This window comes from Doryrhamphus excisus, linkage group LG5 (assembly GCF_037039965.1).
Source record: "Doryrhamphus excisus strain RoL-2023G ecotype Guam linkage group LG5, RoL_Dexc_Guam_v1.1, whole genome shotgun sequence".
NCBI classification, from domain to species: domain Eukaryota; kingdom Metazoa; phylum Chordata; class Actinopteri; order Syngnathiformes; family Syngnathidae; genus Doryrhamphus; species Doryrhamphus excisus.
The window spans coordinates 1132187-1150719 of NC_136361.1; the positions used below are offsets into that span (position 1 = coordinate 1132187).

The following is an 18533-nucleotide window of genomic DNA, read 5'->3' on the forward strand; positions in this document are numbered from 1 at the left end:
ACCCATAACTTATAATAGGAGTGTGAAGGTGACTATAGGGGTGTTATCTCATGTCCGGAGGGCTCTAATGATGTTAAAAACGGTATTTAGAAGGTCATAAAGAGGTTTTTTATGCTTTAACTACCACATATTCTTTATATAAAAGGAATCCTACTTAAGCGCAATAAACGAGGGATTGTCGTCGTGTACTCATAAAGTTGTTTCACTCAAACTAGTAACCTGGTGAGGTGTTTCAGGTGGTGCAAAGTTGCATTTTGGAAAGTCAATCCAAGCAGTAAAGGCCAAAGAAAGAAGCGAAGCGGTAAATGTCAATAGTAGAAATAATAGCATCTATATCATCGTGTTGACTCGTGATTGTCCTGACCTTGTGGATTCGTGGTTGAACTCTGCCCGCCCCAAAAGGCTCATCATTATGCCGTCTAGACTCGCTGCTCGCCAAGAGGAAATGCCATTGTGCTGCATCGCCGTGTCATTCCAACGTGGAGCGCAGTGCAAAATACCACAGCCGAAACTATAAAGTCAAAGCCAATCAAACTATGAAATTAATGTGCTGCTTCCAATAAGTCAACGCTATCCTCCAATTGTGTTTTCTGTTCTGGTAATAATGTTGCGTTTAGTGTCAACGTGTTGATCCATGAAGCGCCTCATGGAGGATGGTGTGGTACGAGCGTGCCGGGTGTTTCTTTGAGAAGAACGCGGGAGAAGGAGAAGAGTTGGCAAGCCGAGGCGGGCTGGCCAAGAATAACAAAGTTAGGTGGCTGGCGTACTTTTACAAGTACACGTACAGTAAAACCAGCTAGAAGCATATATGTATATTTTATAGACTAATTATTTGGTTGGATTGGAATTGGTCTGCAGCAGCTTTGTGGTGCATGCGGTTGCTATGTCGGCCTTAGTCAGGTCTTAGGCTCAAATCCTGTATGCCATTCCCATAATCCTCGCACTTGTACTTCCTTCCACAGTCAAAAAAATACTTGTTAGGCTTATTGGAGACTCTCTGATAATTACTATTACATTATTCCCTCATTTATCCCTCATTTATCCTTCATTTATCACTTGTCTTTTTGTAGTTCGAACACATAAAACCTTTTATTAAATACGTTTTAACATTAGAGCCCTCGAGACATGAAATAACACCCCTATAGTGAGTAACCTTTGCACTCTTACCCAATATATTAGACATAATAAAAGAGAATCCAACACTAATTAGACATAATATAGACTCACACATGTTCCTTTATTACTTCCTGTTGTGTGCAGTACTTCCTGCGGTGGCTATTGTCTCATCCAAAACAGATGTACTATACTGCACATAGAAGAAAAGCGAGAGTGACACCATGTATTTACTCGTTAATACCGGTTTATTGATGTACTGTAAGAGTATTCTCTGCGGGGAAGTCTGCGTATTTCAGCTTGGTGTCAGCAGCCCAGAAAGGCCATTATCTCAGTCCCAATGTCAATATTGTCATTTTTATGAATCTGATTAGTTCATAAAACGCCTGAGGGTTGGGGCTGGGATCCCGGCGGACTTCTGTGAACCTCGGCTAACATCATTTTCCAGTCCTTCCTGGCAGAGATCTGACATGGCCTCAGCCAGACGGCAGGTGAAAAGGATTTTTGGAATTAGTGTTTTCCCCCCGTAGAGACGTGCCGATAAAGGACAGACGCGGCGCCGTGTGCTGGGAATGAATATTTCCATACTGTACCTGCGCCGTGGCCATGTCAACATACACCAGACCTGTTTAGCGGCTCTGCAGTCTGCATCTCATGCGACATCACATCAGGTCTCCATCAAAATCTCATTCCGTAGATAATGCTGAGAAAATAGGATTTGGGATGGCGAGAAATAAATAAGAGCGTCTACGGGTAGGATGTGGGAATTGGGTTAATCCGTCACTGAGAAATGGTGATTGTTTGGAATGTGATTACTGTTATTAAAATACGCAGACGTGGACCGGCGAGAAAGGCTGGAGGGCCTTCAAGCCCTGTTCCAAACCTGTCAATCATCTGTCAGCAGCCACCTTGTGGGGTGGATGGGGGGGGGGGGTGTCGGAGGTCAGTTATGACCTTAGGTAATTGGGACTGGTGGGAGGGAGCACCCCACGGTGGGTATGCAACATCTGGAACCTGTGAGCGGTCTGGTGGCTTCTGCTGAGGTCACTTCACTGGGAGGTCAACTCCCACAAACACCCTGCTCATCCAGGCCCCCCCCCCCCCCTCCTCCGGGGCTGCATCGTCTTGTTAGCTGCAGACACGAGCATCCACATGGAACCGTTCTGTGAGACAGAAAGAGCTTGTGAAAGGCTCTGTTGTCCCAGGGACAGGAACGTCACGGGGGGGGCGATGGGGGGGGGGTTCTCTCTTCCTTCCACCTCCTCTTGTTAAAGAATTTGACAAGTAAGATGAGTACGGTTGCCTGGTGGCTGGAGTAAAGCTTCAAATTTAAATAATCCTGCTGGGCTTTACTTTTACCAAAGACCTTCTCTCAGCTTTAGTCAATTTGAGGAGAAGAATTTCTTTTAGGTCTTACCAGAACCTACCTTAGAATATTTGTATTATATTATTATTATTATTAAAACTCTAAACTGTAGCTGCCTGTACCCATTATTATACACCCCAGAAACAGACGTTTCAATAAAACATCATCTTTTTTTTCCTTTTTAGAATACAGGCCAAGATGCGGGAGCTCCGGGAGAAGCAAGCAAAGGAGCGGGAATACGCGGAGATCCAAGATATCATCAGCCACACCACTCTGAGCTCGGACGAAGAGCACACCTACGCCGGCATCGGATCGTTGGACTCGTCGGTGGACGGCGGCAACCTGGATCCTTACGGCAGTCACCACCACTATCATCTCCCTCAGAGTCCCGAGGGCCCGCCCCCTTCCTCCAGTCCTCAGAACAACGCCCCGCCTCCGGAGGCCATCTACGCTCAGGTCAACAAGCCTCGTAACGGACGCCCTGCACCTCCTAGCAGGTAAGCACAAAGGAAAGGTTGAAGGTGACATGCAAACCTGCTCGAGGGCAACAGGTAGACCAACGACCATCAGGTCTGGAAGTGTGAAGTATGGGGAACATCTACACGGCTTTGTGCCCCAATACGCACCATTTCCTCTCATGGATTTAAAGAATGCGTAAACAGAACAAACACAAAGCATCAATTTTCTTTACCGCTCATCCTCACGAGGGTGGGGGCATGCTGGAGCCTATCCCAGCTGTCTTGGGGCGAGAGGCGGGGTACACCCTGGACTGGTGGCCAGCCAATCACAGGACACATATAGACAAACAACCATTCACACTCACATTCATACCTATGGACAATTTGGAGTCGCCAATGAAGCTAGCATGTTTTTGGAATGGGGGGGGGGGTACCCGGAGAAAAGCCACCCATGGGGAGAACATGCAAACTCCACACAGAGATGGCCGAGTGGAGATTGGAACCAAGATCTTCCCCATCTCCTGAATGTGTGGCCTACATGCTAACCACTCGGTTAGCACACAGTGCACCCCCCCCATAATTAAATAAATAAATGACATGAATTGAGGGACAATGTGGAAGCTGAATCCATGTGAGCGTAAACACCGCTTTACCAACTGGACTTGGAGAAGACCTCATACGTAGACTAAGGATCTCATACATAGACCAAGGACCTCATACGTAGACCAAGGACCTCATACGTAGACCAAGGACCTCATACGTAGACCAAGGACCTCATACGTAGACCAAGGACCTCATACGTAGACCAAGGACCTCATACGTAGACCAAGGACCTCATATGTAGACCAAGGACCTCCTGGAGCACTTAAGTATTTGCTCTGATAAGGACATCTTCTAGAATAGTCTCTAGAAGATTATTATAGAAGTTTCTATAATAGACCGGGTCTCGAGTCAAAGGCCTGTGACTGGCGGCTGTGGCCTCATGACCTTTGACCTTTGGCTGGAAGGTAGATTGGCTATCTGTGTTTCCATGTTTGTGTCACCGGGACAGAACATATCTATGGTACGTAATAATGTTGCTGGAAGATCAGCGGAGGTACAGTCTCCATCTTGTACCCCCCCCCAGCCCCCCCCCAAGACAATCACAGTAGATATGACATGGTTATCTGGCCAGACGGATGACTAGTTGAGTCTCGGGTTCACCGGGCTATGGAGGGAGACATGCTGTGTTTCCTCAGGATAGAATCACCGTCTTGCAGCTATCTTAAACCCCCCCTATCCCCCACCCCCCCACCACATACACACAAAAGCAGCCACTGACAGTGGTGGTTTTTTTTACAGCGGCAGACTTAAAGATTTTGGGTCAGTGATAGACATGATGCTATTAAATATCAATAGACGCTGCAGGGATTGGGTATAAAAGCTGATTTTCCGTCTTTATTATCTCTTCTTCCGTCCCAAAGAAAATATGAAGAGTGATCTGCTGCGGGGCTTTGACTGAAAACACATTTGGCTCCTTCGCTAAGAGAAGTCTAATTGTGTTTAGTGTATTCACATTACATTTATTATCATTAATTCCCCCGGCCATCTGGCTAATGTTTGTCTTTCTTCCCCCTTTCAAATGTTTTCCAATCCAAATGAAAATACATGACACAGGTTATTACAGCGTATCTGAGCGTAATTGCTTTAGAGTAAATAACTGGAAAGACGAAGCTTTCATTGCTTTCCTTTTAGGACTAGTTTGACGTCACCTTACTTTTTGGTGGGATCAAATGCTGTTCATGATGAAAATGAGGTCTTTTCTTCAACTTGGGTCGTCTGTGGCGTGGGCCGGGATGTGATGGGTAGTACCTCGTGTTTTCAACATGGCGCCCCTTGCTGCTTTGCATATCGTCCGTACGCCAGCCTGGCTGCGTGCCTGGGCTGTTTGTCTTATTGCTGCTTTCCAGATGTCATTCTTATTCCGCTCACAGGCCTTCCATTGGCAACGTGGGCTAAAAAAGCAGCTTGAAAGGCGTCCGACTGCCAGTCGTAGCAAACATACATCATTTGCATGTCTCCGTGAAACGCATGGCCAAATACGATGAGCCCGCCGTGGTGTAGTGGTTAGCGTTATGGACTTTGGAGAGGACTCCTCAGGTTGGAATCTCCATTTGTAAGCATCATCTGTATTCGTCAGGAAGGGCTTCCGGAATAGGAAGGGCTCAAGAAATCATAATGCGGATCAAAAAGATCTGCTGTGGCGATCAGGGAAAAAGACGAAAAAAGGAAAAAACAAACAATGGGACCTTGGAAATGGAATTCATCTCCCAAATTGGGGAGAACGTAAAGAAAATAATAAGAATCCTGGAGCCACGTTGATGCCTTAGCTACATGAAAGATGCTAAGCTATAATAGCATGTATGCTATACAAAATAACTTGGTGACAGCATGAATAATGTACTCGTAGGATCTCTTTTTATTATTCCATGATTTCAACTGTCAGCATGAAAAGTGAGCTGCAGGCTGAAAATGCCCCCCAGGTCGCATGTTGGACACCCCTGCTTTTCATGACTGATTTATGTGCTTTACATATCCACGGAATTCTTATTTTCCATGTTGAATTCTCTATTTGCTTCTGTGAGGCCCGATAACTTTGGTTGACGTTGCCAAGGACGCTAATGATGGTGGCGGTTTGTTTACCTTTTATTTGCAGCTAAGGATCAAATGTGTAACAGTAAAGTTAATAGTTAGAAATAAGCAAAGGAGGATGGAAGAATGTGGACAATGATGGCAAGATAAGATGTCAAAGGAATGAATAACTCCATAAAAGCTAAACAACTGAAAGATTACACAGAAATGTTATTTATAGCGTTCCTAAAAAAGCTATGGTAATATCAATTGCTTCATTTGCTGCCATTGCGTGTTCTCTCTCTCTCTGTTTGGTCCATTTCACTAATTAGTCACCCAGCAGACCCTGGTTCTGGAGATGAGGTCCACATGGATCCAGCTGGGTGGACTTTTGGCTGTTTCTCCAACTGTATTCATTCAACGCTATCGTAAAAGCATCCATCCATGACTCAAAACGGCTTTCAAAGCGCCACACTTGTTTGTCCACCGTGGATGGGAACACCAGGCCGCAGCTGGATAAATTAGCCGGATCTACGCCGTTCCCTCTAATAGACCTCTGGTAATGGAGCCCTGATGGGAAGGTCACCATGACCGTAAAGGAGTGAGTCAGACCAGAGCCTATAAACCTTGGACATACAAAGACCTCAGCACCCCCGGCCCCCCCGGCGCCGTGCTCCTTGTGTCGTGTCAGCTTTTACTCTTCTTCGAAAACAGGAGCTCATTTGGCGACTTGGAGCTGGCAGCGCGCTGGATACAACTACAGGGCTCCAAAGGAATCAGCATTCTTTATTTGTGTCCACTTGTCTTTGAGACCGTTATTGCAGGGGTGTCCAATGTGCGGCCCGGGGCCATTTGCGGCTTGCACTGATTTCTAAAAATCGCGTTGAAGAAGAAAACAAAAAAAATGACAACAAAATGTAAAAAAATGTAACAATATTACAAGAATAACATCAAAATATGAAGGAAAAAGTTGTAATTTAAAAAAGAATAAAGTCATAATGAAGGGAAAATAATCTTGTTGGCATAAAGTAGAAATATTAAAGAAAAAAGACGGTGGTGTTTTAAAGCTGCGATGAAGGAAACAAACTAAATCAGGTTGCAGAAAAGCTAGAATGTTATGAGAATAAATGTTTTGTGAATAAAATCATAATTAGAGACGAACGTTTAGAAGAAGAAAGTTAAAATAAAAAATAACGTGAACATGAGAGCTCACGCTAAACGTCAGCTCCTGATTGGAAGCTTTCCGTGACAGGAGAGCGGAAGCAGCAGGAAAGTCGCTTTTGGATAGCTCGGCGTCTCCTTATTTAGGAAAAGACAAGCCTAGCAAAACGGAATGACCTCATTTTTCGACAGGAAGCTGAGAAGTTAACCGTGCCATCTGCCGAGGGACCCCGGGGTTCGGGTGACTGGCACCGCGTGGTGCGTCGGAGCACGCCAGCCTGACAGGTGCCAGCCTCCGAGGGATTTGTGGGAGGCGGGCGTGAAACAAAGCATCACCTTTTGAAAGCGTTACTTGATTGACTGGCGCTCCCATTACCCAGTCAGGTTTCCAACACTGCTCCGACTGAGCGCCGCCACGCTGGAAGGAAGCGGCGGGCAAAGCCGGGAGGAAAAAACAAAAAGAAATGGAGCCGATGGAGCTCGGTGGTTTCAAAGCTTCTGAAGTTGTGAGAAACCGGGATGCTCCAGAGAGTCTAGCGGGCGGCAATGAAAGGGCGAGAACTCAAAGATCGACACTTAAAGGAAGACTTTTGCAGCAAACTCAAATGCGGGCAAAAGCTTCCCTTGGCACGGACGGGAAATTGGATCAGGAGGTCGCTCATGCATGTTCCCCAGCACATTGAAGGCTCGGTTAGTAAGACTAGTAGTACTATCTCCTGGAAGATGGTTGGAGTTCTGGGTGGCTTTGTCACTGAGGTACTGCAAAAGAGTCTTAGGACTGATGAGTTATTTTTCATGTAATCAGATGGGGCCTGATCGTGTTCTTTTCAGTGCTCGTCCGCCTCGGAAAGAACCGCTGATGCCGCCTCAGACAGCTTTGCTTACAGCTGCCCATGAGCATTAAAGCCCATTAGCATGTGGATCTTCATCAGTGTGTTTTTAAAGCCTACATGGTCTTCATACGGACCAGATTGAAGCGGCACCAGGCCCATCATCATTTAGTCGGATGGCCTTCATTGTCTCCATGGAGCAGTAATGCAGATGCAGACGAAGCCGCTATGATCCGTAATGTTCCGTCTCAATCACCCGGCCAATCAGAAACAAACATTTGTTATGTTTTCTCTCTCTTCCTTAGTTGCTTAATTAAGTCTGCAATCAACAATCGCTTGTGTGATTTTATTGTCTCCACTTCATGATGGGGCATCAAAAAGAGATTAACAACACTTTGTGACTGCGACATCTGTAGCTTTGATTAAAATTCTCCCTCTCAATAATTCATTGGTAAACAAATGAATCTTTTACCAGCCTTGCCTGCGTGTGGATTTAAATAACAGCTTGTAAGTGTCTAATAACGTTTCTTGTTCCCAAGCCATACGATGAAAAATGGATGGTCTCGTCTCACGGGGCTTTGCCTTAACCATACACTCCGTGTTACTGCAGCCGGGCCCTGTTTGGGCAGCCGTGGCCTGTTCCTTCATCTTGGGGGGTGTTGCAAGCGAAGGAGAGGAAGTCTTGACTTCAAGATCACTGTACATTTCATCGGAGTTCAGGAATGCCATCTTCATCCTTGGACCACTGAGTCTCCTTACATTTCACTTTCACTTTCTTTAACATGGTTTCTCCAGAGATGTGGTGCTAGTCTGCTAGAAGGTGCAAACCAAAGCTCCTCACGGTGTTTTAGTTTTAGTGCAACTTTGGGAAAGTTGTCGTCGGTACGAATCCAAATGCTTTGGATTCCTTTACATACGTCGGCTTTCCACCTTCTCTTGCCGCTCGCTCGGTGCCGTGATGATGCACGCCAACGTTATCGCAGGGCTTCAACTCCGATAGCGATGTGTATCTCCGAGGCAAAGCAAGTGAATTATTTCTGTTTTCATTCCCCGCCACCCGCTTCAGAGAGAAGCCCCCGTGGGATGGATGTGATGGGATGGAGCACACACAAAGCAATTTATCCCCGTTTGTACCATTACGTTCATTTAAGAAAGCAAACAGCCTGAAAGCAGAGCAAGAAAGCGGGTGGGGGGTGGGGGTGTTGAGATGTATCGGCCCACCTCTCCTTCAACCCAACATGAAGTGGATCAGGCTGATTAAGCTTGTACAGTATGTCTTTTATCAATACTCCAGATGAAAGGCCTGGAAGACACGCGTGTAATACGTAATGACGTTCACAAGAAGATGAGGGGGGGGGGGGGTGATTCCATCAGCACCAGCCTCGTTTTGCATAAAATAAAAAGGCTTAAGGGCCGGTAGAGTTGGACAAGGGTGCTGCTCTGTTGGGTCACCTGAGCCAAACCCGTTTGAGCTCACCGTGGGACCTCATGAAACATGGGCGGGGCCGGCAGACACACGGCTGTAAAAACGCTCTTTGCCCGCCACGGCCATTTTAATGACAACACGCTGTCTTGTTTGTCTGCCGTAATGGCCCATGATGTCATCACACATCATCTTGGAGCCGCAGGTCTCCAGGCATCCGTCTCAAAGCAAATTACGTAAACGTCTTTTTGCTGTCCCCGCCGTGATTACCGCCCAAGGAAATAACCCCCAACGTTAATCACAGGAGCCATTTTAACCTGGTCAAGCTCACTGAATCCACAGTGCTTCCCTTCTGTATCCGTGTACTGTATCTGTGTACTGTTGATATTGTTATGGCATCGTCTCAGACCTCCTCATTTATGGCCAACTAAAGTTGCACAACATCACACTCACACTTGTAGTACTTTGAGCAGTAATTTGAGCAGTTTTTCACTTTGGGGAGTGGCCCAGCAACTACAAGTACTACAGGCTAGACCAGGGGTGGGCAAACTTTTTGACTCGCTGGCCGCATTGATATGACAAAATTTAAGGGGGGGGGCAGACTATATATTTTACACGTAACAGTCCACCTGGTATTATTGTACCTGTAAAATTGTCATGCAATCTGCTATTATTATTTATTATTTCATATTTATATTTAAATATCTTAAAAATAATAAAATATTATAATAATTACAATAAAATTAAAATAATAATTATTGTATTATTATTATGTAAAATATGCAAATATAACAATATTATATATAATAATTAGCATTAATATAATAATTATAATAATCATAGTAGTTCTAATAATAATTATAATAATCTAATAATCTAATAATAATTATTATTATTATGTGCTCGTGTCCCTTTTTTCAGGAACACTTTGTAAACAACAGACCATGTCAAAAAAGGAAATTGATAAAAGCATCAAAAGGTTGGCTCAGGCCATGATGCCAGGTTGTATGTTGAGTTTAAATGAAATACTTTGGAAAGATTGGGCGGGCCGTATTCAAACACTTGGCGGGCCGGATGTGGCCCCCGAGCCGTAGTTTGCCCACCCCGACCATAACGGCAGAAGCGCTCCTGGGCGACTGGGCTATTCCGAGGCTCCCCAGCATCTTCCGCTGATGGTCTGTAAATGTCACGGTGAGAGATGGCACCCAGGAAACACTTGTCTTCTCGGCAGTGATTAAATATAAAGTATAATCCTCATCTTGCAGTTATATGGCGGCCATTAAGGGCTCACTGTAAGGCCAGGCTGCCTTTAGCCCGGATAATGGTCGTGTTTTAGTGCTAGTTTGGGACGTCAATTAAACCCGGCGTTGCTTTTACAGCTTTTTGAAACAAGTTGTTGCCGATCCATTTGGTGCCAGCGACTCGGTGATAAACCTATCATTTTCCAAGCAGTTTATCTTTAATGTGATGATTGTACAAGTACCATATTTATGCCTGGAGGCCGACGTGGCTGCGATCTGGGATCAGTAAAATGTCGATAATATTTCTCTAACCAATGTCACAGCCTGTCGTTAGTCATCGGCGACCCAAGATAAGATGAAGATACGATTGGAAAATGTCTTTAATGGACTAGAGGGGCGTGTCCATAGTCTGTCCTAGTCACCTGATTGCAAAGGTCATGGCTGGGTTTGTAATGGAGTTCCATGTTGACATGGTTAAACGTGTCTGGGAAGGAGCAGGAGATGACTTGGTATTGGGTCTTGATCAGGAATGGAACTTTCCAATCATTGATCGGGTCTGCAGAACACCGAGGCGCTATGATGCTAACAAACTAGTATTCCGTCCATCTCCATCCATCTCGCCAACCGGACTACAAAGTCAACCAATATGAGGGAAGAAAAAAGTTCCCTGTTTGATTTAGGTTATTGTTTGAAGAACCATGTTGCTGCAGTGGGGGTGTGTGTGGGGTGGGGGGGCAATCTTGATATCCATCAAGGTGGTCATAAAAGTTTGATGAAAAGGTCAGGCCTCGGGAAGGTTCTCTAACCGTGGCACAGTTAGCACAACCTAATTTACAACGTAGCACTTTGTAAAGTACCGCGCCCCCGCACACACGCCCCCAGTGTGTACATCATGGATGACTTCGGCTGCCGCTGTCTAACCTGAGTGGCGGCAATCGGCAACAGCATCCTTCTGGCTTCTGGCTTCCATATTTTGTCACGTCGCCTCTTGCACTCGCTGCCTTCCATTTCCTGTCTCACCTTCTTTAGTTGGAGACATGGAGAAGATGACAGCATGTAAAGCACTGACGCATGAGAAGAAAGAGGTGGGGGGCTTGGGGGGGGGTGACAGGGTAGACACTTGAGTGTACCCTTGAATGGCTTTAGACTGTAAAATCCCACTGCCTGTATTTTCCCTAATAGCCTCTTGGGCTATTTCTGTCTGTCTTTATCTTGGGAATGAATGGGAATGGTAAAAGTGTGTGTGTGTGTGTGTGTGTGTGCGTGTGCATGCATGTGTATACGGGGTCTTTGTTGCCCCTCCAGATGGGGGAACCACGCATTCACACAAACACACCCTGAATGTGGAGCCTCCAAAGCTGATTAGTCCGAGTTGTGGTTTCCAATTTCAAACCCGTGACACAAATCCCACTTTTCATTTTCATGCAGATGCGGTCGGGCCCCCTTGCCGTCCCGCGCTGCTGCCGCTGCTGCTGCTGAGTTGTGGGCTGGTGGGTGTTGACGTAGAGTCTGTGTTTTAATCAGCTCAGTTAAGAGCAGAAAATGAACAGTTTTTCCATATTTGATAATATATTTTTATATATAAAATACATTTTCATCCCGTTTTTAACTAATTTTGAATGACCAACATTTGTTTCCCCCCCAAAAGTGTCGCTACAAAACATGACAATCATAAAATAAAGTTAAAGAATGATCCAAATAACAAAACAGCTAAAGTTAAGGCAACATTAAAAGTCCTATACTGCAGTCTATACTCCTATATATCTTATACTATTTAGGCTGAATTTCAAATAGAGATGAAAATACGGTTTTGCGTGCGTCTGGAGATGCCGCCGCTGATTGCTTCCGCCGGTAGGAATATCACGGGTGACTTTGATGTCGGCTGACAGACATCACGCGACGCCGGTGACCTGGGTTCCATAATCGTTTGATTCACCGTGGCATTGAACGGACGCCACTGTATCGATGGCGTGGATGCGCGTTGGAATGGAAACCGAGAGCGTGTTCACACCTTCACGGCATCGCTGGAGAGAAAGTGTAATATTGTTTTTACTGCAAGCCCATTTGTGATGGACGTCAGGCTGGTCACAGCTGATGCACAGACAGCACACACTTTCTAACCAGGATTAGGGCCTGATCTCAGGCTTTGTTTTAGCCAGTGGGAGTGGAAGGAGGCTCGGCTGTTGGTGTGACTCCTCCGTCTTGTAATCACGCTGGTATGTTGTGTCCTCTCCATCCCCGTGCAGGGAGGGGAGGATGAATCAAGGGGAGCAACAAGGAGATGAATAGCCAGTAAGGAGAGTCTTGCTTTCACTTTTGGAAAAGTTGATGCTAATGCATAAAAACTAATATTGATCAGCAATTATTTTCCATTCGTATTCGCTTGCAGGAAAATATGTTGACTGTTCACCACCCCCACTTTGGGCCTAAAAATGCTTAGAAATGGTTCCCACCAATCAGTAGAGTTTGGTTACCTCAAAACACAACATTGAGGTTGTTTCTGGACACCATGAAGTACGCTTTGCAGGAAGTACATGTATGCATACATGGTTGACTTTGTGCTCTGTCTAATTTATGTCTTATTTCCTCCGATTATTGGCTAACACGAGTGTAAAGGTCACATAACAGGACAGAAGAAAAGAAGGTCTTGTGTGTGACATTGTTAGACACCAATGGTGTAATTCCAGACACTGTTGCTATAGCAACCATATGACTTATATGTCAGGTATTTGGCACACCTTCTTCCTTTACGAAGAAAGAATTTGGAAAGGAGAATCAGAGCAAAGGCAGCTGGCAGAATGTAAACACACGAGGATAGATGAATAGACGTGAAGTGGGGGGGGGGGGGGACTGGGAAGTGTGGGAGACCAAATGAAGCCGAGGTGATGGAAAGGACAGAGTGGACGAGGGAGGAAGAGCACACGGCGAAACAAAGTGGCCCCCGCCTCCCGCAGGCCGAGAGCGATTGTAACGAACAAGGCTTCGCTCCTTTGCCTTCCTGTTTGGGAACGCCCCATCCCATCATTCATCCCCGCCTCCGTGGAGCTGTGTGAGGTGTTTCCAGCCTCTGCCGACGCTCCATAACTCAAGCCTTCCTCTCCAAAGAGACACTCCTCAAACACCACCTCTTTCCACCTCCTCCCAAGCGCATCCTCCCTCCCCATCAGTGCCATCAGTCTGCCTTTAAAACAACCACGGAAGAACCAACAGCCTGCGACCATCGGGTAACGCTGCACATCCACTCGCCTCATTCCTGGCGGCCCCAGGCGGGGGGGGGGGGGCATGGCAGACGTGGCTGCTGTTGCTCCTGTGGGAGACTTTAGGAAAAATTGCAGCAATAGAGTCTGGGCGGGGGCTATAATTTGGGTGATGCTGTGACATGGTTATTAGCCATATAAACTCCAGCTGTCACTGTCATTATTGCTCACGTTCACGTGAGACCGTCCTTTTATTTACTCATTTCCCTCGCAGTCAACTGTTGCTTCCGCTGTTCATTACTGCAGCCTCCTCGAGAAGGACGTCAACCTGACCTCGGATCCCTGTCCAGGTGGATGCTACCCCACTGGAACTTAGCAGCCATAACATTAGATCTGATGTGTTGTAGACCTCGCTGTCATTCGTGAAGTATGATTCCCTTTGATGATTTGAGTATTCTGTAAAAGCATCAAAAACCTGTTTACAACCTTCTAAATACAGATTTTAATAGTATTAGAGCCCTCTAGACATGAAATAACACCCCTATAGTCCCCTTTATACAAATAAGACATAATATAGACTCATGTTTGCACTGGTACTTCCTGTTCTGTGATTGGCTGGCCACCAGTCCAGGGTGTACCGCGCCTCTCACCCGAAGACAACTGGGATAGACTCCAGCACCCCCCGCGACCCTCGTGAGGATAAGCGGTACAAAATGAATGAATGACTTCCTGTTCTGTGACCTTTACGCCCACATTAGCCAATATAGTAGACATAAGAGAAAATAAGACATAATATACACACATTTTTTTGTTAGTTCTACTACTTTTTTGTTACTTCCTGTTCTGTGACCTTTCCTCTTGTAATAAAATAATATAAGACATAAGACATAAAAACATGAATAATATACCCTCTCCTCCCACACACATACCCCTAGCCTATGTGTTATTTCCTTTGATACTTTGATACTCTGATACATGCTTGTATAGTAGTAAAACCGATGTACTTGTACATTATTTTACACATCTCTTTAACCTGTGAAAATACTGCAACTTTTTCAATGATGGTGGTGATGAGGCGTTTGAAAAGTGTAAAAGGTTCGCCGGCCCTCTGTGGCGTCACACCAGCTGATCGGGGCGTGTGCCCGAATACAGTGCACCCCATATACTCTGGTTCCCCTGATAGTCGTGATGTGCTAGTAGTCATGTCATGATATTTGACGAGGACAAGTCAACAGGTACACTTGGTCTCATCCTGGTTTGTTCCAGTCCTCCTGACCTCCAGGTGGGCACAAACTAGACCACACTAAGCTAGTTCCTGGCTATCGAAAATAATACATTGGTCACACCATAAAGGAACATGCAGTCGGAGCGCACAGCAGCACGCATCAGCGCCCACGCCAATATCGAATTACGCCGCCAGACCGTTTTGCCGTTTGAACCCTCGGCCCATCATTTAATTACCTTCCCCGGTCCCGGTCTTCTCTTCATCTTCAGCAGGCCCCTCCATGTCACCTCATCCCTCTCCGTCTCGCACCATCTCACTTCCGCCCTCCCACTCTTTTAGCACCCCCCTTCACATGCACGCCACTGGCATGGCGGCGCCCTGAAGAGCAGCTGTCAATCACCCATCAGGCTCCCAGGTCAATTTGCCAGGCTGCCAAATGTGTTGTGTCAGCGTGCTTCTCCGTGTCAAGAGCCCTCATTATAGGCCAAAGGCTAAACCAAGGAAGAGAATGAGTCTCTCCTCTTCATTATTCCCAGTCCCCTGTGACCCCCGCCCCCTTGCTCAACACCCCCCTCCCTACCTGGCCGTGACAACAGCAGCTTTAAGCGCAAGCTCTTTCTCCCTCCAGGCGCTTGCTCTGTGGATCCACTCATGCTCCTAACTTCCTATTTCTCACGTCTGTTTCTCTTTCACTGGTGGGTATTCCCCCGGGAGCGCTGGAAATAAATGAAAATGGCTTGGCAAGGCGCCTCACAGCTGTCATTCCGCTGTGCGGAGCAGGAATGTTGTCCATTTCTTTCCTTTCTAACGTCTTTCAGACACACCGGACACGTGAATAGTGGCTTCAAAGAAGTTTGTGTCTCAAGGAGAAGACGTTCTCTTCCAGACAATATTCAGTTTTTTGTTTTCCTTGCTACTTTGGCTGTGAAAATAACAACCGCTTTCCCCATCGCTAATCCCCAAATCTATTTACTGTCCCGGTAAGATCTTACTGGGAATTAGCCTGCAGGTGGAACACAGCAAAGGCAGCACGTCTGTGGTATGTATCAGCCGTGTGCTATGATGACCAAAGAAGGTCAAAGGTTAAGCGCGTACGTGGCTTAGGAAGGCACCGTGGGCAGACCCAACCCCCCCACGTGTGCCCGGGTGCCACGGAGTGTCTGGAGATGTCAAGTGGTTTCACTGGAGGCCCATTCATCTTTTCCGTCTTCGCAGTGGTCCATCCATCCATCCCAGCTCATGCCAGTGTCAGACTAAAGGCTAATCCCCCCCCCCCGCGGATACGCCTCATTCAGTCCAACACATGGTGCTTGACCACAAAGGAAGGAGAACAAAACAGGAAGTGTGGCAGGAGAGATTGAAAGACAGGAGAGCATTCTCCAAGTGCTTTGGGGCCAGGCATGCTAATCCCGCCTCCCTACCAGGTGCTGAGAGAGGAGATAACCTCGGAGACAACGGCAACCATCAGGGCTCTCCTTGTGGACCTTGTGTGTGTGCTCCTAAGTAGCGGGGAGGTGGCCAGGCTTGGGGGGGGGGGGGGGCTGGCAGCGAGAGGGATAACAAGAGAGAGTAAGAGGATGCGAGGGGACTTTGGCTTTGTTTTGGGAGAGGCTAAACAAGGATTAGTGCTTTGCTGACATTTTCTGTCAGTTGCCACACTGGGAAGTCTGCTTTGATAGGCTGCAGCTCAATGAAAGTGACTACAGTGGGAGTCCCCCCCCGAACCCCCCCGGTGCTTTCAGACCTCAAAGGGGTTGATCCCTACAGCTGTGGAAGACGTTGCAACCTCATGCATGTTTGGAAGACGTTGGACATTAGATTAGATTAGATTAGATTTAGTTGTGATGCAGGGGTGTCCAAACTTTTTCCAGCGAGAACCACATAATGAAAAGTGGAAGGATGCAAATGTTGATATTTTTGAAAGGAACACATGCAGATATGCTAAAGGTTTGATGAATATTTCTGAATATTTTATCACTGTTCTTGTAAATTCTGTTCTTATTACCATCATTTTGAAAAATTACAACTGTCAAATTATTTTTTCATGAGTTTGTTCTAATAAAATTATTTTTTTTCACTTTTGAATACAATATTTTCCCTTTAATATTTTGACTTTATTGTCACAATTTTTTCCCACTTTTCTTTATTCCCATATTACTATACATTTTTCTGTAACCTAATTTTCCATTTTTTTTGCCTTAACATTTTGATGTTGTTGTTTTAATTAGCCATTTTTAATACTATTATATTTTCTCTGATATTTAGCAGGTATTTAAAGTAGGGTCCGGACATATTGAAGACCATATAGTACCTGATGTGTAAATATGTCAGATTCTATCCAATGACTAATTTCTAAATAAATGATGCAGCCACGGGGGCTCAAATGGCCCCCACGCTGCACTTTGGACACCATTCCTTGCTATAAGGCCATTGTAAAGAATAGCAGTCCTAAAAAGATCACCCAAACCATCAGACCCTTAAAGACGGAGCCAGACTAGCAGAAGAATGCGTTGCGGGTGAATGAACAGAAAGCCACTTGCCGCAGTTTGGACACCCCTGTACTAAATATATGAAGAAAGAAAAAGAAAGAAAGAAAGAGAAAGCACTACAATGCAGCGTGTTGTGTTCAAGGACCCGCTGTCACGTCTGCGTTTTGCTCTCCTGCCAAACTACAAAGAGGTGCTGAATAATTGAGGTGACGCCTTCACTGCTGTGGGATTGTCGCATCCGGTTTACGGGCAAGTCAGTTGAAAGCGTCGCTGCCGTGTTTTCCTGGTCTGCTGGAAGAAAAGCGAGGCGTCCGAGGGGGCGGGGGGGGGGTGAAATTGGGAGGGAAGACCAGCAGTGACAACAAGATCACAGCCATTTTTATTGCCCCAAGAAGAGTGTTGTTTATCATGCACTTTTCTCTCTTGGAGATGATGTTGGTGATAACCCCCCTAGCCCTAACCCCCCCCCCCCCAACCCCCCCAGCAAGACAGGACATGACACTGCTACTTTTCTCACTGACACTTTGAAGAGGCTTTGTTTGTTTTACTGCTTCTTTAGAAATATGTTCCTTTCTCTGCTGAGAGAGCGTGGGTGGGTGTGGTGGGGGTGTGGGGGGGGGGCAGGAGGTGGAGGTTATCAGCCGGTTGACCCGCACGCCTGATGTTGTTGTTACATACGTGATAACCGCCTCTGCTTTTGCTAAACTGTTGATCCAATTGCGGCTGCTTGTGCCTGACATGAGGAACACGGAAGCACGGAACGCCGCCGCTCCGTCATCAAGGCAGGCTTTGTTTGGACGCTGGGGGGGGGGGCAATAACGACTGAGGTCTGGAGCTCCACTTGAGTGCGCTCCATGAGATGATGCCACAATGAGCAACTTGTCCGGCCTTTGTGGGAACGCCGGGGCAAAGCATGTCGCAATTCCACACCAAACGCCTTGAGGTGTTCGACAAACACAAACCACAAAAAATGCATCGCATGGCGGAGTGTGGAAAATGCCGATGCTTGGGAGAATTACTTCCTGTACGACTCATGAATTTTCTACGAAATGTAGTTGTGTGTGTCCAGGGAAAGAATCATCTCTACGTGCAAGTCGGGTATTTTTGTCACGAAATATAAAACAATGGTAAATTTGTGTTTCAAACTAAAAGATGCTTGTTCTTGGTTTTCCTACCGATAGTCATGGCCAAAAATCTTGGCCAATGGTTTTGGGCGTGGCTGTAGTCAAGATACTGGTGTTGTCCAGCACTTAAATAACAATACATTATCGATTGGTCAGCTGATATTAGCGACCACTCAGAATTTATTATAATTCCTAAAAAGAAACACTAATATTTACAACAATGCTAAAATGTTTTATTATATTTAGTCGGAATGCTTCAATTCGTGCATGCATGGCTTTTCTCCAGGTATTCCGGT

The 18533-nt window shown here is 46.1% G+C and overlaps 1 protein-coding gene across 5 annotated transcripts in view; it reads left to right on the forward strand.

The window, feature by feature from the left end:
• Positions 1-18533, forward strand: part of LOC131108418 (partitioning defective 3 homolog) — a 183159-nt gene that overhangs the window by 127865 nt on the left and 36761 nt on the right. For all 5 annotated transcript variants that reach the window (XM_058059327.2, XM_058059332.2, XM_058059333.2 and 2 more), the window contains one exon: positions 2665-2976. In XM_058059327.2, the coding sequence (XP_057915310.2) occupies positions 2665-2976 (312 nt within the window). The remainder of the gene's footprint in view (positions 1-2664; positions 2977-18533) is intronic.